This window comes from Sinocyclocheilus anshuiensis, unplaced genomic scaffold, assembly GCF_001515605.1.
Source record: "Sinocyclocheilus anshuiensis isolate Anshui unplaced genomic scaffold, SAMN03320099.WGS_v1.1 scaffold322, whole genome shotgun sequence".
Classification (NCBI taxonomy): domain Eukaryota; kingdom Metazoa; phylum Chordata; class Actinopteri; order Cypriniformes; family Cyprinidae; genus Sinocyclocheilus; species Sinocyclocheilus anshuiensis.
The window spans coordinates 1,467,395-1,477,078 of record NW_015542366.1 but is presented as its reverse complement, the minus strand read 5'-3'; the positions used below and the strand labels follow the sequence as shown (position 1 = coordinate 1,477,078).

Below are 9,684 nucleotides of genomic sequence, written 5' to 3'. Positions count from 1 at the left end.
CTGCTTTAGAGAAGAGGAAGAGAAAACTAGAGGTGCACGTACAAATCTATTCACTATTCACTAACGATTCTAATGGATTCACAAGTTTCAAAATCAATGTTCTAAAGCAGCGGTTCTTATTACTGTTCCTGGCCTCGCCCTGCTCTGCACACGCTCTGCATCTATCTCTCTCTCTCTCTCTCTCTCTCTCTCTCATTCAGCTCAGCTCCAACAATGAACTGTTCCAATTATACACTTATTTTCACATATGAGAAGCATTAAACATGGAAGCTCGTGCAGTTGCCGTACTGTATTAAAGCATTAATCAGGATAAAACCGTATATTAAAAGCTAACAGAAGCAGTAGCATTTACAAATAACAGCGTATCTAAAAGTATGAGACAACAACAAACAAAAATCTTAGGCCTACCATTAAAAGCCGTGTTTGCACAGGTTCTGCACGATCCTCTTCAATAATATCCTCTGCTTCTCAATCGTGCTCAAACTGATAAGCGATATTAACGACGCCGTTGTTTACAATACAACCAGAGCACATGCCGCTGAGGTGAGGGCCGGGACATTTAGACGCGCACTAGAGACAGTTGAGCCAATCACAACACACTGGGCTAGCTAACCAATCAGCCTATTTCTGAGGGCACAATCAAGCCTAGAAAAAAAACAGTGAACCACCCCTTTAAAGTGTAGAGAAATTTCAACAAGAATATTCTATTATTTGTTAACGAACACTTTTTACTAAATAAACATATAAATAAAAAATATACTTATATTTAACTTATTATATATATATAATGCATAAATATCATTGCACTTCTTTCTGTTGCGTTTTATCATGCAAGCACATGGTGAATTCTTTTCAATTTAACTGTGATTAGTTTACTGTTAACTGTTTATGAAACAGAAACAAACATATTAATTTTTAGTTTATTATGTTTACATAATGTTGAGTAAATGAAATTATAGCCATGTACCATAAATTCATTTAGAGATCCAAAAACTTTATAATACTGTATATGTTAGATCACATAACAACATGACGTGACAACAAAATTTAAAAGAAAATTCCACTAAACACCGTTGCTGCTTCTCCAAATGTGTACAGTACATGTGGAGATTGTTCTGCACTTTGTCCCTGCGGTCGACAGAGACATCTAGCAGTTTGGCTGTGTTAAAACTGAGATTAATTGCGGTACAAATGTGAACTGAGGGTGGCGAGTATGGTTTGTTTTTTTACCAATAACCCCTAGTAAAAAAAGTAATATATTTAAAAAACATTTATTTCATACTAATTATAGTTGAAATCTATTAACATATTTACTGAGATGTTGCTTGAGACTTACTGATATAAAAATAATAATTAAAGGGATAGTTCACCCAAAAATTAAAATTAGCCCATGATTTACTCACCCTCAGGGTATCCTAGGCGTATCTGACATTACTCTTTCATTACTCTTTCAGACGAACACAATCGCAGTTATATTTCAAATTGTCCTGGCTCGTCCAAGTTGTATAATGGCAGTGAATGGTGCCCCTGTTTTTGAAGCCGCAAAAACTGCATCCATCCATCATAAAACGACACCACACGGCTCCGGGGTCAACTGCTGAATTTAAATCCGCTTTGGCTGGCGCGGAGCCAGATCGGACGCACTGAGCGCTTGTCATATTATCACAAATATTCATTGTTATTATATATAAGTATTATATCACTCCATATAATACTTATTTTAGGTTTCAGACATTTAAATACACATAAGTAGCAAAACCATACATTTACAGTTTGTAAAATACATGCTGATGTTTATGGAAACGGCAATAATGATCCTTACAAATTTCGGGAGGAGAAGATTAATTTGCGTGTTGTAAATCCCACAGCTCGGATTCAGCGCGAACTAACATGGCGGCGCCCATCACCCGGTATAGATCAACTAACACGGTCGATATAAAAGTGTTTAAACTACCAAACAGATTTAATTGTACATATTTCAGAATCGGAATATCAGATATTTCATAATATAGTGAGCATGTTTGTGAATATTTTGAATAAAACAGGAAAAACGAAATAAAAGCGATCCATGTGTCACACAGATCTATTGTGGCTGCGTTGTGTCACGTGGCAAGCATGACGCGTCGCCATGGAAACAATAAGGCGATACATTTTAAAATAACAGTCGCCTAAAAAAAACTCATGCTGGGGGCTCAGATAGAATATTTTAAACTCACGTGCGAAAGGGTTAATAAAGGCCTTCTGAAGCGAAACAATGCGTTAGTGTAAAAAATATTCTTTTTATTAAAAAAAATTTTTTGGGGGTGAACTATCCCTTTAAGCACATAAATATGTAAACTTATTTGCAGTATACTTAGCATGAAATAAATGTATTTAAAATATATTTTAGAATATTTATTTTTCACTAGGGATAGACGTCTTATGACTTTCTGATGCATATTACGTTCAAAACTGCAAGGTATTGGTCTGATATGAGTGCTGGGGAAAATGAAATAATCACTGTTTGGCTGCTTAGTGGCATCATTTTAAAAGACACACTACCGTTCAAAAATTTGGGGGTTTATACGATTTTTTTTTATTATTATTTATTTTTTTATATATAGAAAGACAGTAATACTTTTATTCAGAAAGGACACACTAAATTGATTAAAGTGACAGTAAAGACATTTATAATTTCTGTTTCAAATAAATGCTGTTCTTTACTGAAATTCTGAAAAAGTTTAGGCTATCACGGTTTCCACAAGAACTATTAAGCAGCACAACTGTTTTCAACATTAATAATAAGAAATGTTTATTGAGCAGCAAATCAGCATATTAGAATTATTTCTGAAGGATCATGTGACACTGAAGAATGGAAGAATGGCTGTAAAAAGGAAAAATCAGCTTTGCCATCACAGAAATATATTGCATTTTAAAATACACTTATTTTTAATTATAGTAATATTTCACAATATTACTGATTCACTGTTTCTGATTAAAGTAAGACAGCCTTCCTGAGCATGAGGCTTTAAAAGCATTAAAAAAATTTAAAAATCCTACCAACCCCAAACTTTTGAACGGTAGTGAATTCTGAGTTTTTTTAGGCACTTGGTAAAAGGTCCACAATAAGAGCTGTCTGTCAAAAGATCAGTATTTTTTCAGTATATACACATTTTCTGCTATTCCATTGGTTTCTGTATAACTGTCACAGCATTATTTTTATTTTTTTCCCCATTAGTCTATTATTCTTTTATGGTCTGTTATGGTTTAGATAAGCCCGCCCCTAAATGGCACGTAAAAACAAAATGAGCTTTCTATTCCAAACCTAAACAGGGCTTACCAAGCTCTGAATTCTAATGTTCTCATGAGAAAACACCACATTTATCTGTCTTTAGAAATTTAGTAATGCGTGTATGAACGCGTGAGTGTTTGTGTATTTCTCTGTCATCCGTCTATTACTCTATACTCTAAATATAATGCAACATTCCCTCTCTCTCTCTCGCTCTCTCTCTTTAATGGCTTTGGTTGTGGCTTAGCTACTCCGTTTGTGTCTGTGGTTTCTTTGTTGTAGGATGCACAGATAGCTGCTTGTAACACTGTACAAAATATTTACCCAGTTCACATATGCTGTCCAGTCATTTTTCTTCTTGGTTTTACTCAAACAGCATCACAGGCTTGCTTTGCATGTCATCTCCCTTTTATGAGAGTATAAGGTGGCATAGTTGTGAGACTGGAATACGCTACACAACTTTTGCCCAGATTTTTGCCCCAATTTGCTGTCTGGATGTGTCACTGTAGTTGCCAAAGTCAGACCCAGTCTGCAGATTTTAGGCAATTGGAATTGACAGATTTTCTAGTGTATGATGACCACAGACTTAGTTTTTGTTTGTTTGTTTTTTTAGCTTCAGACTATTTATTATTCCATCCAGTCAGAGGAACTCAAACATGTTTGATATTTTGAGCCTATTGTAGTATATAAAACCAAAATTGTGATTTATCAGATGGCAAAGGCTGCAATTTTAGGGTTGTTACTAATGATTATTTTTTTCTATTGACTATTTTTTCACATTATTTCATTAATCTAAGCATTATTTTCCCCTGGTAAGTCTATCCATTATTTTCTGATTAGTTGATTAATCCTTTGGTTAACTTGCCAATAAATAATAACCATATCTTCTGCCATTAATTGTTCAACGTTTTATTTGTGTTTTCTTAAAAATACTTGTTTTACAAATAAAAAATTCCCAACATAAAAAAATAAAGTTTCACGAATTAAGTTATTTATTATTAATACAAATGTCAAATTTGCATGAGCATAAATGTCCAGCATAAATTCAGCCTAACAGCGACTAGTGCCGAATATAATTGGAAATGGACTTGTATTATTTATTCTTAGGTACGTGTTAATTTTACTTACACAAGTAACACTTGTTGTTTACAAGTGTTGTTCCGTGTTTAAAACACTTCAGTAAGTATCATTGTATCATTCAACACTTTCTGTTAGGGATGCACCAAAATGAAAATTCTGGGTTGAAACCGAAAATTCTGGATGCACTTGGCCGAAAACCGAAAATGCTTTGTAATAATTATTTATTATTTTATGAAATAATATAAAGTAATTTTGTAAGACTTTTTAAATTTATCTCAATTTTAATGATACTGAATTAAAAAAAACACAAGCCAATAAAATAACCACACTTTTACTGAAAGTAACACAATAAAACTGGACAGAATTTATATTAATATTGGTAACACTTTACAGTAAGGTTCATTAGTTAACATTAGTTAACATTAGTTAACTACTTTAGTTAACGAACTAAGAATGAACAACAGTTCTTCAGCATTTATTAATCTTAATTCATGTTAATTTCAACATTTACTAATGCATTATTAAAATCAAGTTGTGCTTGTTAACAGTTAATGCACTCTGAATTAGCATGAACTAACTGAACTATATTCTCATTAACTAACATTTAAAAAGATTAATAAATACTGTAATAAATGTATTGTTCATTGTTCGTTCATGTTAGTTAATACATTAACTAACATGAACTAATGGAACCTTATTGTAAAGTGTTACCAATATTAAATATCAATATATTATTTTTATTCACTAACAGAATCAGATATAACATATAAGTTGTTGTTGTTGTTGTTTTTTTGGACTAATTATCCAAATAATGTATAGTCCTACAAAGCTATTAGCCTATTAGCTATTAGAGCATATGAGCGTACCGCTCATGGTCGGTACGCACATTCATAGAGCGGAATATTGAGCGGAGCGTCAAACCGCACAGTGATGAGGAGAGTGAAGCCTGCGCGCTGAACACTGCGGGGCACGAAGTGGCGCGCCATATTTATTATTATTATATATTATTTTTATTCACTAACAGAATCAGATATAACATATAAGTTGTTGTTGTTGTTGTTTTTTTGGACTAATTATCCAAATAATGTATAGTCCTACAAAGCTATTAGCCTATTAGCTATTAGAGCATATGAGCGTACCGCTCATGGTCGGTACGCACATTCATAGAGCGGAATATTGAGCGGAGCGTCAAACCGCGCAGTGATGAGGAGAGTGAAGCCTGCGCGCTGAACACTGCGGGGCACGAAGTGGCGCACCATATTTATTATTATTATATGTAGCTTATATTTTCGGCTCTTTTTCTATTTTCGGCTGCCGAAAATTCAGTGCATCCCCACTTTCTGTGGTTGTTTATTTTGTGCTAAGAGATGATTGGTTTACGTTTGCTCCAGACTGCTGCTTGAGCTGAGGCAGATACTCTGTCACACCACATTAAAGCGGTATTTATTTATAGGTCAAAATGGTATTTATAGTTTAATTTTCATGATAAAATTGACAGAATTTGAAAGACGAGAGCTTGAGACCAAAATACTGTAGGTTCCCTGAGAAATAACAACTTGTCTCTGTGACAGCCATCACAATACTAGACAGTACTAGAGCCCTCTCATTATAATCATTAACTGATTAATTAGTTAATCACAGCAGCCATATAATCGAAAACTATTCATTTTTCAATTAATTATGCAGCCCTACAATACATAATCTCACTTCCCTCATTTCCACAGATTAACCCAGTCCTGATATACACGTCTTCAAGGAGGCCTGTCTACGTCCACGGCGCCAAGACCCCTGTAGTATCCTTCCACATCCCCACGTCACTGCTTGACTTTTCCTGTCCTGAGTTCCTCTGTCATGTCAAGCCCTAGCAGCAGCCCAGAGAGAGAGGGAGGGATGGCAGGTTCTGTTCAGCTGGAGGACCTCAACTCGCCTCCTGGTCTGGAGACTGACCCTCCTTTAGCTGGCAGCCCAGTGCTCAGTCCAGATTCCAGTTCCCATGATGCTGCGCTCTCTGCCCCAGCAGCTTCCCCGGCGGACTCCGAGAACCTCAGTCCAGATGAGCTTGAGCTTCTGGCCAAACTGGAGGAACAGAATAGGTAAAACAAGAGCAATGTATGTGCAAACGTTTTGCCAGTATTTTTTGTCCATGCATTCTTCAAAAAAAAATTATTTTATGTTCCACAGAAGAAGAAAAAAACTCAGAACAAGGTTTAGAACAACATGAGATGAAATGATGACAAAATTGTTGTTGTTTGGTGAAATATCCCTTTAAAGATAGAGTTCACCCAAAAATAAAAAACGTGCCATTGTTTTCCCACCCTCATGTTTTTTCAAATTGCATGACTTTCTTTCTTTATGAATATCCTGGTTACTCTTTTTTTCTATATAATGAAATTGAATGAGGACCAGAATGTCACGTACCAAAATGTCAAAATTTTGACCTCATAATTTTTTATCAAAATGTCATAACTCAATCTACCGGTCAAACAACAGACTCATCTCTGGTGACGTATGCCGGACTTCTGCAATAATGGAGTCCACTTTAACTCCGCCCCTTTTTTACAATCGACTGCAAGCTCACATTCAGATCTGCCTCTATCCAATCAACAACCAAAGGTTAGAATAAATTCCCTGCGTTACATTTTTTTACATTTAAAGAGTTATTTTTTTTGCCTTTATTTCGATAGGAGGGGGAACAGGATCGGGAAAGGTCAGTGAGCCAGGACTCTTGGTGCCGACCTGCTTTACATTTTTTATTCTTTGATAATCCATTCACTCAGATCCATTCTTAATGTTTTGTTCATAAATCTGATTTATCCGGTTCTCGGGTTAAACTCATTAACTCAATGGTCTGGTCTCAGCGGTTAACAGCTCACTGAAAAGGAAGAATGCCAACCTAAAAATTTTCTTCTTTTTTTTCTTTCTTTTTTTTTTTTTTTAAGTTTATCACACAGAGCTATCATGTGACTTCAAAAGAATATAATGAGTATAGACTTTTCTTTATGTACTTTTTTGTAATTTCAGAGCTTGATAGACCCAGTTCTCATTCACTTAGAATATATTACAAAGGAGTGGCCAGGATACTTTTTATTAATCACAAAAAAAAAGGTTCCAAACCTGTGTGGAAACAACATGTGAGTATTTGAAACAACATCAGGGTGAGCAAATGGGTAATTTCACAGAGCAAATGTCAAGCGAGTATTAAAGTGCAATGCACTATATGCATATGTCATGCAGACATACACATAGTGTGTTGTGCTTTGATACTTGACATCACTCTGAAGGTAGCAACGCCTCAACAAAGGGAACACAATGCATGCTTGATACCGAAAGCTATGTGTGTGGTTTATCATTTGACCTGTGAGTGGCAAACTCTTAGCAGTTAGTCTCCTCTTTCTGTAACAGCTGATATGTAACAAGCTTTCGCTATTAATCAGTTGTGGTGGTTACCTGGCAACTACAATAACAACAGTTACTATGCTGAATGTAGAACTTTAATGGGCCATTTAAGAGGACAGTAGCTGTGGTCGTAGAAATTTGTTTAAAAATTCTCTGTGATTCTGTCAGACAGGTCGCTAGGATTCCTTGAGATTTCACAAAACATTATTATTATTATTATATTACACTATTATTCAGCCGATATAGTCTGCCTGAAATACAGTATGTTGAATTCAAGCGGTGTTAGCGTCAACAGATGTGTATAAAGAAGCATTTGTATTGTGTTTAGTGGTCTATGCCAAGGCAGCCATCACTTACTATTACTCATACTTGACTAGGAATTTGAACAAACTTTGTGTCCCACACAGTGTGTGCTATGGACATGACATTTGACATACTTTAGGAGTGATCAGACTTACATGTTCATTTATGTTTGCCTACTAGACAATATAATAGAGAAAAATATCTCATGCACTAAAGGTCACATATACCGTAGCTTGATGAAATTTCGCAAGCTAAATCCAGTCATTTCAATAGCAATCAGTGCAATTGGAAATTCTGCGTAACAGCATATCCACACCAGACGCGACATGACAACGCAACAGAATGACTCAAATATCAGCCATTCAGAAGCACAGTGCACACCCAGCGAAATGAACGTTTATCATCTAATCATCTAATATTAAACCTTTTTAACATGATTAAAAGTAAATACTGAGGGACTGATCCCATCTTTGTTATGGAATACACTTGTTTTTTTCGCAGAGTCTTAACCTACATGTTTGCTTTAATTTATTTTCAAGATCTGAGGTAAACGATCTATTGTCGCTTTCAGTATAGCTATAAAGTCATGCAAAATGATAATCAAACTCACATTAGACGCTATTAACATTGAATAAAGCACACAATCGGTACCTGAGATTATCTCTGTCATAGTTTGTATGTTGTTGTTCCAGCCGTGACGTCGCAGAAATAGAAACTGCTGGTTAGGACAAAAACTTTGATTAACATGGAAAAGATTCCTTTTATCACACGTTGCAGTGTCACATCGCGTGTTAGGACTCGGTGTAAGGGTGCAACATTTCCCCGTGCAGATTTTGCGTCAAGTTAAAGTTTTTCACATGAATTCGCTGTGTTGATCAACAGAATGCTGCATGGTTTGAAAGTGACTTCTGCGTGAGCTGTGCTTTATATATCTCTACACTGTTGACAGTGGACAATAGATTGTTTTTGTTGTGGAATTTGACCAAAATCACGCTAATGTGACCATGCTCTTACATTTGAAGGAGGGACCCAAGCTATATCTAGAGGCCAGAATATCAGAGGCTTTGTGGTGGGCTCTTTTGACATTGCAACCACCTAGCAACTAGTGCTGGGTTAAAAATATATGGATTACTCCATTTTAATCGATTCTCATTTTGATGAACCAATATCGATTCTTAAATCCCAAGAATTGTTCTTTTAGTCTAGGCTGTTTTCAGTTGATGTGTGATGCTTTGAGATGAAACAAAGTGTCAGCTTTCATATTATGTTAATTTTATAACAAAATGTTATTTTTAAAAAATCAAACAATGTTAAAATAATGAACGTTTTGATGCTCTTTAATGGGCCATGACAGATCGCCATAGCACCTCAGTTCAAGCAAAGTGACAGTGCAGCCGTTTTCTTTAGAAAATGAAAAAAAAATTGAAGTTATTTGTTGTTGTTAACTCATCCTGCAGATTGTACCCTAAAAGCCCATGTTCTTGATCCTAATCACAACCAATGCACAGTGTAATTGCAGTAATTGCGAATTTGCATTTAGACAAGTTCTCTTGACTCAAGTAAATTCAAGGACACAGTGGTGATCATTTATGCAGGAGATGTATAAGTCCTATTAAAGGGGTCATATGATGAGATTT

At 35.5% G+C, this 9,684-nt stretch overlaps 1 protein-coding gene across 3 annotated transcripts in view; it reads left to right on the top strand.

Moving 5' to 3' along the window:
• The window catches only part of LOC107692153 (EVI5-like protein), a 43,630-nt gene that overhangs the window by 11,828 nt on the left and 22,118 nt on the right, over positions 1-9,684 (top strand). For all 3 annotated transcript variants that reach the window (XM_016491102.1, XM_016491101.1, XM_016491100.1), the window contains exon 2: positions 6,073-6,441. In XM_016491102.1, coding sequence (XP_016346588.1) covers positions 6,200-6,441 — 242 coding nt within the window. In that variant the 5' untranslated portion in view covers positions 6,073-6,199. The remainder of the gene's footprint in view (positions 1-6,072; positions 6,442-9,684) is intronic.